The sequence below is a fragment of the Periophthalmus magnuspinnatus genome, chromosome 4, assembly GCF_009829125.3.
Source record: "Periophthalmus magnuspinnatus isolate fPerMag1 chromosome 4, fPerMag1.2.pri, whole genome shotgun sequence".
NCBI classification, from domain to species: Eukaryota; Metazoa; Chordata; class Actinopteri; order Gobiiformes; family Gobiidae; genus Periophthalmus; species Periophthalmus magnuspinnatus.
In genome coordinates, this window is record NC_047129.1 from 32,476,011 (window position 1) to 32,498,032 (window position 22,022).

Consider the following 22,022-nt stretch of genomic DNA (forward strand, 5'->3'; position numbering starts at 1 on the left):
ACCCATTAATTTGTGTTTTAAGCGTGGACAGATTTATATAACACAATTAAAACAACTTCAACATAAAAGTCAATAAAAAAAAAAATATACAAGTCACAGGATACATAGGAAAAGAACAAGAAAACAACATAATACTGTGTCACAATCATGTTAAATACCAGGGCGGAGAAGTGGGTTTTTGTCAAGTTCAGGCCCAAAACTTGTCTAAAATAAACCGTAGTTATGATTAGACTAATAAAAATTTAAGTCAACACCTTTATTTTGTTGAATTAATGTATAAACTGTCAGAAAAATGCCTTTTTTGTGCGTAAATGGTCTGTTTTCAAACTCAGAGCGACTTTTTGTATTTTCCAACTTTTTATTTTGCACTTTTCTTCCCAAACTGCCACTTAACTCATGTAAAACTGTGATATATATACAGATTTATTATACAGCTAGCAATATAATCATAAAAAAAACAATTCCGCTGTTGTTTGGTCATGTTTATCATTGTGAATATCCGTTAGATTTGTTTGTTTTACCCATTAATTTGTGTTTTAAGCGTGGACAGATTTATATAACACAATTAAAACAACTTCAACATAAAAGTCAATAAAAAAAATAAATATACAAGTCACAGGATACATAGGAAAAGAACAAGAAAACAACATAATACTGTGTCACAATCATGTTAAATACCAGGGCGGAGAAGTGGGTTTTTGTCAAGTTCAGGCCCAAAACTTGTCTAAAATAAACCGTAGTTATGATTAGACCAATAAAAATTTAAGCCAACACCTTTATTTTGTTGAATTAATGTATAAACTGTCAGAAAAATGCCTTTTTTGTGCGTAAATGGTCTGTTTTTAAACTCAGAGCGACTTTTTGTATTTTCCAACTTTTTATTTAGCACTTTTCTTCCCAAACAGCGACGTAACTCACGTAAAACGACGTAAATAAATATATTTAACACGGGTCCTGTCCCACCGAACCAAGTCAGACTCTCTAGAAAAACATCTGCGTCTGTCAAATTCAGTTTAAATCCGACTTTGAATAAAATAAACGTCGTAAAAATAAACATAATTAGACTAAAACACTGTGTAAGTTTAGGACAAAAAACACAAAAGTATCACACACAATTAAAAGAAACGGCGTCTGTTTTATTCTGCGTAATCCAAACTCAAAACATCACTTTTATCCAAGTTTAATTCTAATTACGCTTTTGTTTTCCCGTTTCGAGCCGCCGTGGCCCGAACACGCTCTGCTCTTTTAATGTAATTCCGAGTATTCCGACTGTTTAAATCCCGGCGTTCCTCCCCTTTATCTTCCCTCAATTATCAAACTCTCAAAAAAAAACACGGAAACACGGCGAGTTGTATATTATTTTTAAGTCATTATTTCCAGTTAATTTTAGCTTCTTTCCAGGAACGCTTTGAGTAAACACAAACTTTGCTCAGCCTGCCGTCGCCGCGGTAATAAAAAAAAAAAACGCATTATTAATCTCCGGGAGAGCGCCGTGTTGACAAGCGCAAGACGCTCTCAATATTCTTGTGTTTTTTTCCCAGCGAAGATCAAGGTATTTTCTGAATCCCGTTCCTCCGTTTCTCTTGTTTTGAGACGCTGATAAGCAACTTCTAATTGGCTTTAGCTCGGCGTTCCCTCTCTGTGTTTCCTCGTCATTAAAAGTATCCAAGAATAGCCAATTAGACGAGGTTAATGCCGAAACTAAACAACGCAACTCCGCAAACGCCTCTCCCTCTCATCCGCGGATTGATTTTTGATTTTATATTTGTGTTTTTTCATTTAAAATTCCTTCTGTGCGAGCGCAAGGTGAGCCTCCACAGCTCGCGTTAGCTTACTTCCATCTTTATCCGCGTCTCCTCTCCTCTTTTCTCTTCCCTGACACGTCGTTCCTTGCGCTTTTTTTCCGTCGCCGGGATCCGTTTGATCATCTGTATTCCCAATCAAGGCGCGCGCTTTACGGGCCCTTCGCCGCCTCGCTCTCTCCCCGCGTTTCAAGCTCCGACGCCGGGGTGAACAAATGAAGGGAGAGGGGGGTGGTCTCCGGAGAGAGCACCTGGTTCACTCAATCAGGAATCGCGCTAATTTGGAGCTAGCGCGGAGTAGCGGGAAGGGAGCAGAGTTTCCGCGGAGACGGAAGTGTTTGGGAAGAGTAAACTTTTGGTAGTTACGGGCGAAGTGACGGAGGAGAGTTTATTAGAGCCAAAGATCATGGCGTCGTTTAGGGAGAAACAGAATGAGGGACGTACGAGTAAAACGGCGAAACGCGACCGTCTGGAGCTCGGGGTTAAACGGCGTCGGAGCAGAGGCCTGTGTCGCATCTTCATCATCTTCATCTTCTTCATCTTCATCTTCTAAACTGTTCTGATTGTGCTTTATTTTTACGATTTATTTTGAATTAATAGTTTTGTTCTTTGGGACTAAATCATATCGTGTGAGCTCCTGTGTCCATATCTTTTCTGTTTCGATACCGATGTCGATACTGTGGCGGAGGCCTGTCTCCATCTTCATCATCTTCGTCATCTTCATCTTCAAAACTCTTCCGATCCTTCTGTATTTTATTACTTATTTTGAATTCTTTTGTTATAATTTTATATCGTATCGTATCGTGTGAATCCTGTGTCCATATAATTTCTAGGAATCCAACTTTTTCTGTTTCGATACCGATGTCGATACTTTGGCGGAGGCTTTTCTCACATCTTCTTCATCTTCATTTTCTTCATCTTCTTCAAAACTGTTCCGATTCTGCTTTATTTTTACTACTTATTTTGAATTAATAGTTTTGTTCTTTGGGACTAAATCATATCGTGTGAGCTCTGTGTCCATATCGTTTCTGTTTCGATACCGATGTCGATACTTTGGCAAAGGCCTGACTCACATCTTCATCATCTTCATCATCTTCATCTTCAAAACTCTTCCGATCCTTCTGTATTTTTGGTACTTATTTTGAATGAGTATTTTTGCTCTCATTATAGTATCGTATTGTGTGAGTCTATAGAATTTCTAGGTGCTTTTTTTGTTTCGATACCGATGTCGATACTTTGGCAGAGGCCTGTTTCACATCTTCATCATTTTCAAAACCGTTCCAGTCGCCCTGTATTTTTATTTTGAATGAATAGTTTTGATCTTTCATTGTACTGTGTGAGTCTCATGTCCATTTAATTCCTAAGGTGCTTTTTCTGTTTCGATATCAGTTTCGATACTGTGGCGAAGGTCTGTTTTGCATCTTCATCATCTTCAAAATCGTTCCAGTTGTGCTCTATTTTGCTATTTACGTTCAATTAACAGTATTTTTGCTGTTTGTTACTATATCGTGTGAGCTCCAATGTCTGTTTAATTTCTATAGGTGCTTTTCTGTTTCGATACCGATGTCGATACTTTGGCAGGGGCCTGTTTCTCATCTTCATCTTCTTCATCTTCTTCAAAACTGCTACTACTTTACTACTTATTTCGAATTAATATTTTTGTTCTTCGTCACTAAATCGTCGTGCCGTGTGAGTCTGGTGTCCGTGTAATTTCTCCATTTCTTTTTCTGTTTCGATACCGATGTCGATACTTTGGCAGGGGCCTGTTTCTCATCTTCATCATCTTCATCTTCTTATTTTGAATTCATATTTTTGTTTTTTGTATCATATCCTGTGAGGCCTGTGTTCATTTAATTTCTCCATTTTGTTTTCTGTTTCGATACTTTCTCTTTAAATACCTGCCGATATCGACCAATTTTAGCCGATATCCGTGTAGAGACTGAAAATATAATGAATTTGCACAAACAGCGAAGGAGGAGCGAGAAGGAGGAGAGAGGGAGGAGAGAGGGAGGAGACACATACATATACACACATATACACACACACACACACACACATAGGCAAGACACTTCACCCACATTGCCTAGTATGAAAGTGGTGTGTCTGTGAATGATAGGTGGTGGTCGGAGGGGCCGATGGTGCAGATTGGCAGCCTCGCTTCCGTCAGTCTCCCCAGGGCAGCTGTGGCTACAATAGTAGCTTACCATCACCAAGTGTGGAAATGAATGAATAATGACTATAGTGTAGAGGCTTTACAGGCTTTGACAAGCCTGTAAAGTGCATTACAAGTGTAAGACATTATTATTATAAATATTATTATTATTAATATTAATATTAATATTAACATTAATAATATTTATAATAATAATAATAATAATAATAATATTAATAATATTTATAATAATAATACATTTGGTTGTGGACAAACTCATTTTGATCTGTGTGTGGAGCAGCTGTAATGGAGTAAATATAAAAACAAACACATTAGCCACATGCTAATGCTAACACACACACACACACACCCCGAGACGGGGTGTGTGTGTGTGTGTTCATGTTAGTCGCATACTCCTGTGTGTGTGTGTGTTCATTATGACATCATCACATAAATAAGGTGTGTATCTGTCTCACATCGGTGCAGTTTTTGTTTTGTTTTATTTTGTTCAAATAAAGTTTTAGATTCTTTTTTGTGACTTCATGTCTCGTCCGTCTCACCCTCTCCACTTCTCGTCTCGTTTCTGTTGTTCATTTTCTGCTCACTCTCCGTGCTCTCCGATTTAAGAGTAGCGCCGTAACCTCACCCCTCTTCACCTTCTCCCCCTTGTCTCTCCTTTCTCACCTCCTTCTCCTCCTTCTCCCCCCCCCCTCTCTCTCTCCCCTTCGATCTCCTCTTGTTTCTATCGGCCATTTTCTCTCCGTTCTCTCCAGTTTAAGAATGAAAAAAGTAGCACCCTCTGTCCCTCCCTCTCTCCTCCCTCTCCTCCCTCTCCTCCTCCCTTTCCTCCTCCCTCTCCTCCTTTTCCTCCCTTTCCTCCCTCTCTCCTCTCTCTTTTCTCCCTTGTTCTTTTGGCATCACAAAGTTTGACAAAATTTTAATACAAAATAAATATTAAAGCTCTAACTCTTTTTTTTTAAATTATGTTTTGTCGTTTTAAAAAGAGGGATTTTATGTTTGTGAAATAAAAAAGTGTTTGTCGTTTTAAACGTCTTAAATGTCAGTATCAGGACACACTGCTCCTCATCTTTCTCTTTCTCTCTCTCTCTCCTCTTGTTTCTGTCGTTCATTTTTTGCCGGTCCTGCTCTCCCCTCTTCCTCCTCTCTTTCTCCACTCACCTCTTTTCTCCTGCCTCCTCCCTCTGTCTCTCTTTTTGCTTCTCGTTCGTTTTCGTCCAGCTCCTCTCCGCTCGTTCTGTGTTTAAAAGTAAATCAAAAGTAGCACAGTTGCCTCCTCCTCTTCTCCTCTGCCTCTTTCCTCTCCTCCTTTTGTTTGTCTCGTTCATTTGTGGCTGTTTCTTCATATTCAGAAGGAGAAATGGTAGAGCCACAGCCTTTCTCCCTCTCTCCCTCTCTCCTCTCTCCTCCTCTCTCACCTCCCCCCACCTCCTCTCTCCCTATCACCTCCTCTTCTCCTCCTCCTCCCCCTCCTCCTCTCTCCTCTCCTCTTTCTCCTCCTCGCTCTCTCTCCTCCTCTTCTCTCCCTCACCTCCTCTCTTTTCCCCCCACCTTTTCCCTCTCCCCCCTCAGCCCCCCCACCTACTCCCCCCCCTCCTCTCCTCCTCCTCTCCCCCCTCACCTCCTCTCCCCCAGCCCCCCACCTCCCCCCTTCTCCTCTCCGCCCTCTCCTCCCCCTCTCGCCTCCTCCTCCTCTTCTCTCTCCTCCTCCCTCACCCCCTCTCCTCCTCCTCTTCTCCCCCCCCTCCTTCTCCCCCCTCCTCCTCCTCTCTCTCCTCCTCGCTCTCTCTCCTCCTCTTCTCTCCCTCACCCTTTCCTCCTCTCCTTCTATCACCTCCCCCTCACCTCCTCCTCTCTCACCTCCCCCACCTCCTCTCTCCCTCTCAACTCCTCTTCTCCTTCTCCCCTCTCCTCCTCCTTCTCCTCCTCACTCTCTCTCCTCCTCTTCTCTCCATCACTTCCTCCTCTCCTCCTCCTCCTCACCTCCTCCTCCTCTCCCTCCTCCCCCTCACCTCCTCACCTCCTCCTCCTCTCCCCCCTCCCCCTCACCTCCTCCTCACCTCCTCCTCCCACTCACCTCCTCCTCTTCTCCTCCCTCTCTCGTCCTCCTCTCCTTCTATCACCTCCCCTTCACCTCCTCTCCCCCTCCTTCTCCCCCTCACCTCCTCTTCTGCTCCTCCTCTTCTGCTCCTCCTCTTTGTTCATATCTGGTGTGTGTTTTTGCTGCAGATCAAAAGACAGTGGGATTTTCATAACTCTAGATATATTTTTTATATATTTTTATATATTTTTATATTTTTTATATATTTTTTCTTTGTAGTTCTTTAATTACGTCCCTGTGGTTCGTGGTTTTCTTTCCCTGGACAGAATCTTAAACAAAACAGAAGACGCTAAACCTACTTTTATTTTTTTAAACTCTAAGTGTCGCGGCTCAGGTTTTTTCAAAAGCTCCAGTGGAAATTTAAAGGAGATTAAAAAAATTAATTTAGACGTTTGGTGATTCACAGGACGACGGTGGCTCAGTTAGTAGAGCGTTTGTCCACTGAACCCCCCCTGCCCCCAGTGTGTGTGTGTGAGTGTGTGTGTGTGTGTGTGGGTGTGTGTGTGTGTGTGTGTGTGTGTGTGTCTGTGGGGGTGTGTCTGTGTGTGTGTGTGGTTTGTTGATGTAAACCTTAATGGATAAAAAGCCTAAATATATATCTGTTTAAGTGAGTTCTGCTCTGTCCGAGGTCCCAGGTCTGAGGTCTGAGGTCCCAGGTCCATTAGAGGGTCATATATTTAGTATTTCATGATCTTTTTTGCTTTGACAGACTTTGTGCTGATATTTGTGTCAGTTTTGGTGACGGAGCCTTTAACTACAGCACATGGGTCAAACTCAAGGCCCGGGGGCCAAATGTGGCCCACCATGTCATTTTATGTGGCCCGAGACACAGAAAATTTAAATGTGTGACCGTCTTAAAATGTTTATCAGGAGTTACGCAGTCCCCCCCCTTCTCCTCTTCTCCTCCTCCTCCTCCTCCTCTTTGTTCATGTCTGGTGTGTGTTTTTGCTGCAGATCTCCATCCTCCCTTTTTCCCCTCTCTCTCTCTCCTCTCTCTCTCCTCTTCTCTCTTCCCTCTCTTCTCTCTTTCTCTCCCTCTGTCATCTTCTCCCCTCTCTCCTCCCTCTCCTCTCTCTCTCTCCTCTTCTCTCTTCCCTCTCTTCTCTCTCTCCCTCCCTCTGTCATCTTCTCCCCTCTCTCCTCCCTCTTTCCCCTCTCTCTCTCTTTCTCCTCGTTCCCTTCTCTCTCCTCTCTCTCTCTCTGCTCTTCTCTCTTCCCTCTCTTCTCTCTTTCTCTCCCTCTGTCATCTTCTCCCCTCTCTCCTCCCTCTTTCTCTCTCTTCTTTCTCTCTCCCCTCCATCTTCCCTCTCCTCCCTCTCCACTCTCTCTCCCTCCCTCTGTCATCTTCTCTCCCCTCCTCCCTCTCCTCCCTCGTTCTTTCTCTCTTCTCGTACACCTGCTAATTACCTCGTGTGTCTGAGGAGTCAAATGGAGATCTGTAGCAGTGTGACCTTTGACCCCTGCTCTTTAGTTCAGGACTGTCCTTTAATGAGCCCCCCCCCCTCTCTCTCTCTCTCTCTCCATCTGTCATGTTCTGTTCATTCTCTTTAAACTCTTGAGCTCATTTTAAACTGACAAATATTTCATGAATATATTAAAAATTATAAAAATGTAAAAAAAAAATTAAATAACTGATAAATATAAAAATAGACCATTACATCTGCATTTTTTTCAAATTATTTTTTTCATTTTTTATGAAAATATAACAATTTGACAAATATTTTCTGTATATTTTTTTCTCATAAAGTGTAATTTTAAATATTTATTCAATGTAAAAAATTGACAATAATTTTATGCAATTGTATCTATTTATTTACATTTCACTTTTTTATTATTATTTTATTATTACTATCCATTTATTTTATTTTTTATTATTATTTTATTTTTATTATTCATTTATTTTATTTTTTATTATTATTTTATTTTTACTATCCATTTATTTTATTTTTTATTATTATTGTATTTTTATTATTCATTTATTTTATTTTTTATTATTATTTTATTTTTACTATTCATTTATTTTATTTTTTATTATTATTTTATTTTTATTATTCATTTATTTTATTTTTACTATTATTTTATTTTTACTATTCATTTATTTTATTTTTTATTTTATTTTATTTTTATTTTTTTTCATTATTACTGCATTTTTTTCAGTTCATGGGAAAATTTATGATGTAAGTATTTAATTTAAGTATTTTAATTTCCTGTATGATACTTTTACATATTTAATAAATATTTAAAACTTATTTTAATTGATGATGATGGATGATATTTTTCTGCGTTTTTTTTTCTCATGAATTATAATTTTAAATATTTATTATTATTTAAAATGAGACGGTTTATTTAACACGAGCTTTAATTTATAACATGTTTTTTTTTGTTTTTTTTTTCTGTCTAAATCATAATTTGACAAACATTTCCTCCACATTCCCTGCGTCTCCTCTCGTCTCACCCTCCTCCCCCTCGGTCCCCACAATGGCGCACGTCTAATTGGACCCAGCGGGGGGCGCCGTCTTTGATCCGGCTCCGCGCCTCTGACTTTACACTGAGAAATGTCACTGCCAATCGCGCGTCACCTGTAGCGCTCGCCCTCCGTTAGCGCGCGCTAGCTTACCCGGCGCTACAAGCTAATTAGCCTGACAGCGGCGTTACCATAGCGCCGCACCTGACGAACAGGCTAACCGCTAAACACCAATTATTGCGTTTATTTTAGCATCTGATACGTGAGGGTTTTTTACGCGGGGAAAAGGAGACGGGAGATTAGCGTTTGTCGAGTTGTGCGTCTGTGTTTGTCAAAAGTGTCGCTTTAATTACTCTGTGTGTGCGACGGTTTCAGCGCGAGAAAAACTTTGATCTTACGTCTTTAGCGCCGACGTTTGTAGCACGAGAGCGAAAAACAGGACGAGACTGTCCACGAGTCAGTGAAAGTGTAACACAAAGTCATAAACACACATACACACTCTTACACACTTAGACACACACACACACGCACCCCCACACACCCACACACACGCGCATACAAAGTCACACACACTCATACACACCCCTACACACACACACTCTCACACACACCCCTACAAAGTCACACACACCTACACACCCCCACACACCCCCACACCCACTTATAAACACACAAAGTTATACACACTCACACACACACACACTCATACAAAGTCATACACACACACTTTCTCTCCTCAGGTGAGAGAGTTCTTCTTCTTGACTTCTTCAGCTGTGTCTCCTTCTCTCTCTCCCCCCTCCCTCTCTCTCTCTTTCTCCCTCTCTCTCTCTCCCTCCCTCTCTCCCCCCCCTCTCTCTTTCTCCCTCTCTCTCTCTCCCTCTCTATCTCTCCCTCCCTCTCTTCCTCCCCCCCCTCTCTCTCTTTCTCCCTCTCTCTCTCTCTGTCCCCCCTCTCTCTCCTCCCCCCCTCCCTCCCTCCCTCCCTCTCTCCCTCCCTCCCTCTCTCTCTCTCCACTCTTGGAGCAGGTGATAGTTCTTCGTGACATCTTCTTCTGTGGCTCCCTGGGGCTGATGGTCGTGCGAGTCTTTTGTCATCTTTAAACAAGCCCCAGTCCACTCCTCTTCTCCTCCTCTCCTCTTCTCCTCCTCACCTCCTCACCTCCTCTCTTATCTCCCTCTTTTATCTTCTATCTCTCCCCTCACCCTCTCTACCCACTTTCACCACTCTCTCCTTCTCTCCTCTTCCTAATCACTCCTCTTCACCTCTCCTCCTCTCTTTCTCCTTCTCTTTTTCTCCTCCTCTTTCTCCTCCTCTTTTTCTCCTCTTCTTTTTCTCCTCCTCTTTTTCTCCTCCTCTTTCTCCTCCTCTTGCTGTTTACACATAATTACACAGAGGAGCAGAGGGAGAGAGGAGACTAGAACATAGATGACTAAAGCTTCTGCCAAATCTCCTCCTCCCTCTTCCCTCTCTCTTCTCTCCCCCCCCTCTCCTTCCCCCTCCCCTTCTTACTTCTCCTCCTTCTTTTCTCTCTTCTTTCCCTCTCTTCTTTCTCCCTCCCCGTCCCCCTCTCCGCCCTCATCCCTCATCTCTCCCTCAGTCTCTTCTCTCCCCATCCCTCTCTTCTCTCTCCCTCTATTGTCTCCTTCCTCCTCCTTCTCTTTTCTCTCCCTCCCCTTCTCTTTCCTCCTCCTCCTCTCCCTCTCTCCTCCTCCCCCTCTCTCTCCTCCCTCTCTTCTCCCTCTACCTCCTTCTTTTTTCTCCCTTCTCATCCCTCTCTCCTCTCCCCCTCCCTCTCTCATCCCTCTCTTCTCTCCCCCTCCCTCTCTCATCCCTCTCTTCTCTCTTCTGACCTGTAAATGTGATACTTCACACTTTGACCGGTCGAGCTTCTCTCTCAGGTCTGGAGGTGATAATTTCATTCTCAGTCGAGGAGCTCCTGTGCCCCCCCCCCCCTTCCCCCTCCTCACCCCTCCTCATCCCCCCTTTCCCCCCCTCTCCCTCCTCTCTTCACCCCTCCCCTTTCCCTCCATCCCTGTTACTTCTATGTCAAAGTGGAGAGTAAGTAGGACTTCAGAGAAGTGAAATACCCCTCTGTAATACCCCATAGAAGTGAAATACCCCTCTGTAATACCCCGTAGAAGTGAAATACCCCTCTGTAATACCCCGTAGAAGTGAAATACCCCTCTGTAATACCCCGTAGAAGTGAAATACCCCTCTGTAATACCCCGTAGAAGTGAAATACCCCTCTGTAATACCCCGTAAAAATGAAATACCCCTCTGTAATACCCCGTAGAAGTGAAATACCCCTCTGCAATACCCCGTAGAAGTGAAATACCCCTCTGTAATACCCCGTAAAAATGAAATACCCCTCTGTAATACCCCGTAGAAGTGAAATACCCCTCTGTAATACCACCTAAAAATGAAATACCCCTCTGTAATACCCCGTAAAAATGAAATACCCCTCTGTAATACCCCGTAGAAGTGAAATACCCCGTAGAAGTGAAATACCCCTCTGTAATACCCGTAGAAGTAAAATACCCCTCTGTAATACCTCGTAGAAGTGAAATACCCCTCTGTAATACCCCATAGAAGTGAAATACCCTGTAGAAGTGAAATACCCCTCTGTAATACCCCGTAAAAATGAAATACCCCTCTGTAATGCCCCGTAGAAGTGAAATACCCCTCTGTAATACCCCGTAAAAATGAAATACCCCTCTGTAATACCCCGTAAAAATGAAATACCCCTCTGTAATACCCCGTAGAAGTGAAATACCCCGTAGAAGTGAAATACCCCTCTGTAATACCCCGTAGAAGTAAAATACCCCTCTGTAATACCTCGTAGAAGTGAAATACCCCTCTGTAATACCCCATAGAAGTGAAATACCCTGTAGAAGTGAAATACCCCTCTGTAATACCCCGTAAAAATGAAATACCCCTCTGTAATGCCCCGTAGAAGTGAAATACCCCTCTGTAATACCCCGTAAAAATGAAATACCCCTCTGTAATACCCCGTAGAAGTGAAATACCCCTCTGTAATACCCCGTAGAAGTGAAATACCCCTCTGTAATACCCCGTAAAAATGAAATACCCCTCTGTAATACCCCGTAAAAATGAAATACCCCTCTGTAATACTCCGTAGAAGTGAAATACCCCTCTGTAATACCCCGTAGAAGTGAAATACCCCTCTGTAATACCCCGTAAAAATGAAATACCCCTCTGTAATACCCCGTAAAAATGAAATACCCCTCTGAAATACTCCGTAGAAGTGAAATACCCCTCTGTAATACCCCGTAGAAGTGAAATACCCCGTAGAAGTGAAATACCCCTCTGTAATACCCCGTAGAAGTAAAATACCCCTCTGTAATACCTCGTAGAAGTGAAATACCCCTCTGTAATACCCCGTAGAAGTAAAATACCCCTCTGTAATACCCCGTAGAAGTGAAATACCCCTCTGTAATACCTCATAGAAGTGAAATACCCCTCTGTAATACCCTGTAGACGTGAAATACCCCTCTGTAATACCCCGTAGAAGTAAATACCCCTCTGGTTGTGTTTGGTTGCTCGATTAGTAGACCCCTGGACGCTGCGTCTCCTTATAAACCGTGTCAAACACCTCCAAGAAGAACCGATTTAAAGCAAAAGTCTGACATCTCAAACAGAACAAACACAATCTGAAGAATCAAACGTTTAAACGAATCTTTTGTTGGTTTTCTCCGTCTCGTTGCAGGTGTCGTCTCTCAAGGCCAAGCTGAAGAAGGCCTCCACGGCGACGGGCAGCGGCGTGTCCCGGGCCTTCCTCCGAGCTCAGGCTGCTCTGTTTGGGACGTACAGGGACGCGCTCCGATACAAACCTGTGAGAATCTGCACACTCTCGTCTGTGAGTGTGTGTGTGTATGTGTGTGTGTGCGTGTGTGTGTGTGAGCTAACCCGCTAGCCGCCGCGTTACAAACAGGAAGTGATCACGGACGCACTTCCGCCTCCAAAACTGTCGCTCTTTTCTCTGTGACTGCTGCTCTCAGTCTCATTATTTTGTCACTTTTTAGCCCAAAAAATATTTTTAAAAATGCGTTTATTTTTTTCATTTTGGACGTTTTATTGCACTAAAATATTTAAATTCAAGTTTATTTCTAGAGCACATTTAAACCGACTTCAGCTGAACATAAAATAATGAACAAATCAGAATCAGAATCAGAAGACTTTTAATTTTTATTTATATTTTATTGCCATTTTCCGTGAACACAACTCACAAACTTGGACCTTTCTTTGGTGATAAAGTGCAACACAAAAACACTGAATAAATACAAAAAGGACAGACATAAAGTAAAAAAAAATATGCTTAAAAATAAAAAACTTAGAGGTAAATATGTACAACAACTAGATCACACAGTACATAAGAAAAAACTATTAAACACCTGTATATCCTGTGTAGTTAGTGTTAAATGCCAGGGAGGAGAGGTGGCTTTTCAGTGTAGTCTTGTACATTAAAGCCTGAGAAGATCTGACAGACAGAGGGCGCTGTTCTATAGTCTGCGCTCAATCACCTCTGACCTTAAACCTGGCTTACATCTCCACAAACCTGACTCGTATTTGTGCCTCTTCCTGCTTTTTTCCCATGGAAGTGTTGATCATTTGCCGATAATCTCCCACAGTACGGCATTAAAATCTATAAATCTCCATGTAGAATTTGTTCGAAGTTTGATTTTAATTTGCTGTTTACTTGGAATCGCGCAGGTAAAGTTGCACGTCGTACCTTTTAAAACAACAAAAACGTGCAATTTCTTCCTCCAAAGTCGCCCGTCTGCTCCGTTCCGCACCATTAAAACGACCCAAACTCATCACTGACCATTACGAGTCACTGAATCTTAATTAAAATCTGATTAATTCCACATTTCTACCTTATATTTACGGTTTAACCCAAACTCCAAACTAAATCCTCGTTAACTCGCCGAGGACCCGTGTTGTCAATCTTCGGCGTCTGCTCTGAATCGCTCAAATGTCAAACGTTCTAGACAGTCTCTTTGAAGCTCTTTTAGCCTTGTTTGGTGTTGGACATGTTCTGAACCTGCCGGTCTCTCCTCCCTCTCCTCCATCGCTCCTCCGTCTCTCCGCTCTCTCCTCTGATCGCTCCTTCCTCTGAGCTCATCAATGCGAGTCCTGTTTGTCAAATAGGACTCGCGCTTTGTTCCTTTCGCCTTTGAGATTAATTGGAGATCGTGGACTCCCGGAGCCCGCGTGCTACATTATTGATGGGGGTTCGTCTTCTCTGTGTGTGTGGAGGTTTATGAAGCAAAGAAAGGAAAAAAAAAAGGAGAAGAGGAGCGATGCGAGATGGAGATAGAGAGATAGCGAGGAGGAAATATTTGACTTGATTGGACTAGTTTTGATATTCTTTGGACCCTCTATTATTTTACTTGAATACGTTGCACCGAGATCAAATATTCAGTTTTCCAAGTCCTACCTTAAAAGAACTAAACACAAACTGGACCAGGACTAAACTGAAAACAAGAAACGGCGACGTCTAAATCAAATCGGAACCAGGATTTAAGCTGGACCGAATCAGAATCGGGGGGGAAAACGTTCATTGAAACACAGATTGATGAGTCCAAAAGCAAAGTTGAGGACACTGTTCTTGTGAGAGATGTTTCCCCTTGAGTTCTGGACGAGTACAGGTCCTTAAAAGATGGTCACCTTCTCAGTCCGTGTCGTCCTTGTGGCCTTGGCGTACCACATCGTGATGGAAGACGTGAAGATGGGCCTTAAATTGTATAAAGACGTCGGACTAAGGGAGTGTGACGTAAACCACAACGTTCGGCTTCAGTCAAAATGAAGCGTATCGAGGCTAGCAGTTATAAGGGCGAATCTGGAGCCAAGGGTGTTGAAGGTAATGGCCTTCCTGCCTGCACCGAGCCAATCAAACTTGTTGCTAAGCGGGAGCGATGTCAGCGAACAAGGACATGGGATGGACTCAGTAAAGGTCATGTAGAACTGCACCATCATCTCGGCTGGAGCTTGGCCCTCTGCTGGAACTTCTTGATGACAAAGCTGATGATGGGTTCCACTTGAGGTTCTATGTGGTGGTGGTGCTGAAGAAGAGGAAGGAGTTTACTGTGGTGATGGGAGTGTCAGTCAGGGCGAGGGTGGGGCTGTGACTCTGTCCATCATCATCTCCACCGTCTCCTGACCATCTCTACCGTTTTGCTGACCATCTCCACTGTCTTCTGACCATCTCCATTGTCTCCTGATCATCTCCAGTGTCGCCTGACCATCTCCACTGTCTCCTGATCATCTCCACTGTCTTCCAATCACATCCATTATCTTCAGAGAATCTCCACTGTCTCCTGATCATCTCCAGTGTCTCCTGATCATCTCCACTGTCTTCTGATCATCTCCAGTGTCTCCTGACCATCTCCACTGTCTCCTGATCATCTCCAGTGTCTCCTGATCATCTCCACTGTCTTCTGATCATCTCCACTGTCTCCTGACCATCTCCACTGTCTTCTGACCATCTCCAGTGTCTTTTGGATGTTGAGGTCTGACCGTTGCGACTGCTCCATGTCACAGCTGATCGACCTCCCTCTTTTACCAGACTCATGTCCTTCTAAGATGAAACCGATGAGAATGATGTCGGTTCAAATTTGATCAGCTTTACGGAATCGTCGTGGTTGGAACTGCAGCAGTTGGTGTCCAGGGAGAAGAGCATCGGGGAGAGTACACACCCCTGTGGAGTCCCTCTTCTGATGGCTTGTCCTGGACCAGAGCACGGAGAACGGTGTTGAACAAACCTAAAAAATGTGCGGTATCTGAGCTTTTGCCGACAACCAACATCTGTATCGGAATAACGTTAGCGAAAATTACCGAGGATGTCGACGGTTCCATCTTGTCCCAGTACAAATATATTTTAGAAGCAGCTCTTGAGGTTGTTCATTGCGCAATTGTCAAAGAATGTTGAAGTGCACGGTTAGCATGCTAGTTTCAGTCATTACCGTGTGGGCAAAACTCAACTCCGGCCTGAGAAAGTCGTGAAAAATGCTTTTAAACTCATCACTGTGAACAATTACGACGCTCAGAATGCGTAAGGTAAAGTGAGGAAGAACCGTACTTCTACACACGTGTCTTCATCGCAAATTACCACGATGCTAAACCCGGTACGTGATGTTTCAAGTACTTTTCTCGGATCCGCTCACTCCAGACTTCGCCGTATTCCTTTGCGGAACGAGTGCGGCGCCGCGGAGGAGCCACGCTGAGCTGCAAATGAAACAATAGCGCGCCATGCTAGCCGACGTGCAGAAGGGGCCACGCGGACTGGCGAAGGGGCCCTCAGCCGCCGCCGCCGCCGACTCCTGCCCGCCCACCGCACTCCGATAACGGGCAGAGCGCTCAGAGACGCCCCCCCCCCCTCCGAGCGCCGCAGCACCGCCACAGCTCCGCACATGTGTTAACCCAAAGAGCCGGGAATAGAATCTGATTTTTACACGTGTGGATGACGTGTGGAGACGTTCGATTCGGCGTGTTAAGGGCAGATGTAGAGGCCGCGGGGGGTAAATGGTATTTTATGGGGAGAAAATAGAGTTTGCATGTTCTCCCCGTGTGCGTAATGGTTTCCTCTGAGTTTAGAGACTTAAGATGAGCAAATTAATAAAAATCTACTTTGACAATATCATAATCTACTTTTTTAAAAATGACAGTTCCAAAGAGCTTCATCCCTAAACCCAAAACGTGGTCAAATCGTCCAGCTAAATATTTTAACAATACATTTTAATGCACATAAATTTTAAACTCTATTTCTATTTCTGCTTTTTTTTTTGTTTATTTTTTTTATTTATTGATTTATTTTTTTAACAATATATTTTTTCACTATCAGTTTTTTTTATAAAATCTGTTCTAATGTTGTCTCCTCATCACAAACAGACCTGGAGTTGTGTTTTTTTTTCATTCACACATGTTTAACACACAAAAACGGAGTTCTTCTCTCATTGTATTAACGGCTAATGGCTAACAGCTAACAGCTAACGGCTAACGGCTAAAGGCACACAGCTGTTATGTGTTATGTGACCAAATTAGCTTCTCTACCAATATTTTAACATGAAAGTTTAGTGTACATAAATGTTAAACTCCTGTAATTTTACTGTTCTATTTCTGCAAAATTTTTTAGCTTTGTCTTTTTTTTTTTTTTTTTACCAAAATATTTTTTCAGAATCAGATTAAAGGGCTCGTATTACACTATTTTCTGATCTGTTCTAATGTCGTTTCCTCATCACAAACAGACCTGGAGTTGAGTTTTGTTTCATTCACACATGTTTAACACACAAACAAACCCTGCATATTTAGCCTGAGTTCTTCTCTCAAACTGAAAACGCCCCGTTCCACCTTGTGATGTCATCGCGTGGCGATACAGGAAGTGCTCCGCTGTGTTTTTAAACTCCACACACCTTCATTTCTAGGACTATTTGGATCATTTCAGAGCTGGAATTACCACTTATCTAGACTGAACTAAAGGTAAAACGTCGCTGTTTAACTTGAAAACTACCACTTGATGACATCACAAGGTGGAACGGAGCAATTTCGACGTTTGAAGATGTAGCCAGACTAATAATAAAAGGAAACAAAACACAACTCCGGGTCTGTTTTTTTGAGAAGATAAGAGCATTATAACAGATCAGAAAACAGTGTAATGCGCTCGCTTTAAGAACGATTCGGGCGTAGAAAGTTGACGCGAGCCGAGTCTTCTTCCTGTGATGTAATCGAGGCCACCCCCCCCTCGCCCCTCGCCCTCGTTCCACCCTCCAAACCCCTTCAGCCTCTTCTACGGGGAAAAAAACAAAAAAAAAGACAAAGCACACTATTGTTTCATATCACCAGAATTCACAGGGACAACAGAGATTCACGAGAGGAGCGAAATTAAAATTAATTAAAGCGAGAGTAAAACGGCGTGATTGGCCTGCAGGTTTCGCCGTTGCGTTTCCATGGCCCAAAGCCTGAACCATGATGTAAGCAGCCGTCATTTTGAGATAATATTTTCACGTTTTTTTGCCTGTTCTGTTGCAATAAGGCTCTTGTTTTTTTAATGTTTTATTTTTTTATTTTGTTCCATTGTTCTATTTCTCTCTAATGAAGAAGTGAACCGAGGCGGATCTTAATTAGGGCGGACTGAACGCTCTGTTGTTTGTTGAACGTGGGGGGGGGGGGGAGCGTTATATAGAAAAAGTTGAGCGTCCCCGTCCCCCCAGCGTGAAGGTTGTGGGTTTGATTCTCGGTTAATTAGACCTAAGAGTGGAGCAATGGACTTTTGTAGCTTTAGTCCATGTTCTAATGCTGTTTTCTCCTCAAAAAACAGACCTGGAGTTGTGTTTTGTTTCGCTTTGTTATTAGTTTGTCTATATTTCCGAAGCTCAAAACGCTCCGCTCCACCTTGTGATGTCATCAAGTGGTAGTTTTCAAGTGAACAGCTCCGTTTTTACCTTTAGTTCAGTCGAGATCAGCGATTCCAGAGCTGAAATGATCCAAAAAGAAAAAAAAAAAGATCTGTGGAGTTTAAAAACACAGCGGAGCACTTCCTGTATCGCCACACGATGACATCACAAGGTGGAACGGAGTGTTTTCAGTTTGAGAGAAGAACTCAGCGTAAATCTGCAGGGTTTGTTTGTGCGTTAAACATGTGTGAATGAAACAAAAAAAAAAAAAACAACAACTCTGGGTCTGTTTGTGATGAGGAAACATTAGAACATCAGTTACAGGTCGGTTCTGTGGAGAGGCGAGTCCATTCGTGATAAAAATTGATGTTTTTTAATGGATTTTTGAACAATAAAAATAAAATAGATGAGCCAACTGCCATACGGAACATTGTAAGCAAAGCCGTAACACAACCTCGAAAGAAAAATTCCACAGTGAACCTTTAAAAATCAGGCTCACTCTTCAAACCTGCTTCTTTGTTATTTTTATTTATTCATGTGTTTTTCTCTGTTCGTCCACAGGGGGAGCCGATCACGTTCTGCGAGGAGAGCTTCGTGAACCATCGCTCCAGCACCATGAGGAGCTTCCTGTCGATGGCCGTCAACCTGCAGCTTTTCAAACAGGTACGGCAAACTTTATTTTCAGTATTTTAAGTTTTCACGTCAACGTTAGGAGACAGATTTTTGTAAATTCTGTTCACGCTCTCTGATCTTGAGCATTTCAGACATTAAAGGGCCCATATTACGCTGTTTTCTGATGTGTTCTAACGTTGTTTAACACACATTTAGGCTGAGTTCTTCTCTTATTATAACAGCTAACGGCTAATGGCTAACGGCTAGGGCACCACTACACACAGCTGTTATGTGTCGTGTGACTAAATTAGCTTCTCCACCAATATTTTAACACCTAATTTTAGTGCATGTAAATTTGAAACTCGTGAAATGTTAACCTTCCATTTTTGCAAATTTTTTTAGCCTTTTAAATTTTTTTTTAACAATATATATTATTTTGTGGAGGAGCAGCGGCTCTACTCCGAGCTCCTCCCGTGTCACCCTATCTCTAAGGCAGCGCCCAGCCACCCTGCGTAGGAAACCCATTTCGACCGCTTGTATCTGCGAACTTGTCCTTTCAGTTAGACTCGGTTCTTCTCACAAACTGAAAACGCTCCGTTCCACCTTGTGATGTCATCGTGTGGTGATACAGGAAGTGCTCCGCTGTGTTTTTAAACTCCACACACCTTCATTTCTGGAATCATTTGGATCATTTCAGAGCTTGGAATTGCTACTTATGTCTCCTGAACTAAAGGTAAAAAAGTAGCTGCTAACTTGACAAAACTCCCACTTGATGACATCACGAGGTGGAACGGAGCGTTTTGAGGTTTGGAATGAAACAAAACACAACTCCAGGTCTGTTTTTGAGGAGGACACGACGTTAGAACTTCACTTAAATCTCACAATATACATACATCTTGGACATAAAGTACGATTTCCTGTTACACGCGACACAGTGGGGTGATTGCGTTCAGCAGACGTCTTGTTACTGGGTGGTTGCCGGTTCAAATCCAAATCTGTCCCTCATCGACCCTAATCTTGGTTCAGTCCCGTCCATTGTATTTGACTGGATCTCGCGTGTTTGTCTGTCACTCGACCGTTTTAATGGTTAAACGCTTCGGTTCTGTTCACGTTTTGACACATTTTTCAGACTCGACGTGAGCGAAGATGGAAGAAGAAGAAGAAGAAGAGCGACGTCTCACTCTGTCGTGTCGCTCTGTCCGGGTCTCGTTCGTTTCGCCGCGTTCTGAATCTGAATGTGATCGTTTTAGCGCATTAGCGTTAGCGAGAGGAGGCGGGTATCGATGTTTTGACGGGAGATTTGTAAAAGTATTGTTTAAATTGTGGGGTTTTTTTGCCGTGTGTGGGTTTGTGGATTTGCGAAAGTGTCAGATCGGTTCAAAAATGTATACGGGACGAGTGAAGCTGGGGTCGTACGGAGTCAAAATGTTCCGCAGTGTTGGTGAAGCTGATACGTACGCGCGCAGATTTACTTTTTATGTCAGTTTTACGTGTTTTGGTCAGTAGAAAAATGTGCGTTTTAAAGGAACATTGTGTAACGTTGCTGTGGTACTAAACGCCGCCTACTTGTCTCCATGGCGATGTAACGAAAGACGCAATGAGGCTAAACTACAGGTCAGATCTGCGGAGAGGCGGTTGTAGGCAGTTATAGGGACTAATTTAGAGCAGAGTTCAATATTTGGAAATTCTGACCGCGAGTATCATAGCAACAAAAGAGCCAATCAGGAGCGAGACTTTTTAAGGTAACGTTTCAAACCTGTTGCTAACGGTAGCAGAACGCGGCTAGCAGGTTAGCTATGTTCTCTCACATTCTCTCTCCCCCTCTCTTTCCTCTCTCTTCTTTCTCTCTCTCTCTCTTCATCTCTCTTACTCTATCTCTCCCCTCTTTCTTTCCTTTCTCTTCTTTCTTTACTGTGTCTCTTTTTGCTCCCTCTCTCTACCTCTCTGTCCCTCTCTCTTTCTCTCTTTCCTTTCTCTTCTTTCTTGTCTTTCTCTTTTTTCTCCCTCCCTCTCTTATTATCTCTTTCCTCACTCTTCTTTCTTCTTTCTCTCTTTTTCTCTCTCTTCTCTCTCCCTCCCTCGCTCTTGCTCTCTCTCCCCTCTCTCTTTCCTCTCTCCCTCCCTCTCTCTTACTCTCTCTCCCTTCATCTCTCCTACTCTATCTCTCCCCTCTTTCTTTTCTTTCTCTTCTTTCTTTACTGTCTCTCTTTTTGCTCCCTCTCTCTACCTCTCTGTCCCTCTCTCTTACCCTCTCTCTCCCCCCTCTCTTTCTCTTCTCTCTTCTTTCTTCTCCCTCTCTCCCTCTCTCTTACTCTCTCTCCCTTCTCACTCCCTCCCTCTTGTTTTCTCTCTCACCTCTCTTTTTTCCCCTCTTCTTTCTTCTCTTATTTCTCTTATCCCTCTCTCTTTCCCCTCTCCCACCCTCTTTCCCTCCCTCTCTCTTCCTCTTTCTCTCTCCACTCTTTCTTTCCTCTCTCTTCTCTCTCTCCCTCCCTCTCTCTTACTCTCTCTTCATCTCTCCCTCTCTCTCCCTCCTCTCTCTTACTCACTCCATCTCTCCCACCCTCTTTCCCTCCCTCTCTCTTGCTCTCTCCCCTCTTTCTTTCCTCTCTCTTCTCTCTCTCCCTCCATCTCTCCCACCCTCTTTCCCTCCCCTCTCTCTTCCTCTTTCTCTCTCCACTCTTTCTTTCCTCTCTCCTCTCTCTCCCTCCCTCTCTTTTACTCCCTCTCCCCTCTCCCTCTCTCTTTTTCTCCCTCTTTTCTCCTCATTTTTCATCTCTTTCCTCATAAATCTCTTTAAACTTTGTGCTCTAAACTCCTCCACATGTTTACCCCCCCCCCCCCCCCCCCCCCCACACACACACACACACACACACACACACACACACACACAGTCCTTTGTTTGGCCCCACAGCTCAGCGGCGCCCCCTGGAGGAGCTCAGTCTCACCTTTTATAAAAACTGGACGTAGTTTAAGTTTCTCAGGCACACTGTAAAATATGAACATGAGTGAAAAAAGAGCAGAGCATAAACTTTATAAATGAGTCAAAAATCATGATAAATATATTAACTGTATTTCCACGTGTTGTTTGTGCAGATTTAACAGATAACGCTCCATGAATTCTCTGTTAAATATGAAATTAATTTGTTTTCAGAGTCAAAATAACGTGTTTGTTGATGTATAAATGTTTTTGTTTTACGTTTTTGTGACGTAAAGTGAACGTTTATGTTAAAGTGAATGAATTTTATGTCGTTTTGTTGGTTTTAAAATAAAAATCAACCCGAAATGTCATAAAACAACTGAAATAATGTTTGAAAAAGTGTTTAACTCAGACTGAACATAATGAAACATGAGGGATTTTATTGATTTTATTGATTTTATTGATTTTAGTGAAGTCCAGTGTTGTTTTTAGAGTGAGGTGCAGTCGTTCTTATCTCCTCTGGATGAACAGGGAGAGTCTTAT

At 42.9% G+C, this 22,022-nt stretch overlaps 1 protein-coding gene across 1 annotated transcript in view; it reads left to right on the forward strand.

The window, feature by feature from the left end:
• The window catches only part of dennd1b (DENN/MADD domain containing 1B), a 248,526-nt gene that overhangs the window by 174,513 nt on the left and 51,991 nt on the right, over nt 1-22,022 (forward strand). The window contains exons 12-13 of the mRNA XM_055221560.1: nt 12,265-12,390; nt 18,509-18,610. Of these exons, the coding sequence (XP_055077535.1) occupies nt 12,265-12,390; nt 18,509-18,610 (228 nt within the window). The remainder of the gene's footprint in view (nt 1-12,264; nt 12,391-18,508; nt 18,611-22,022) is intronic.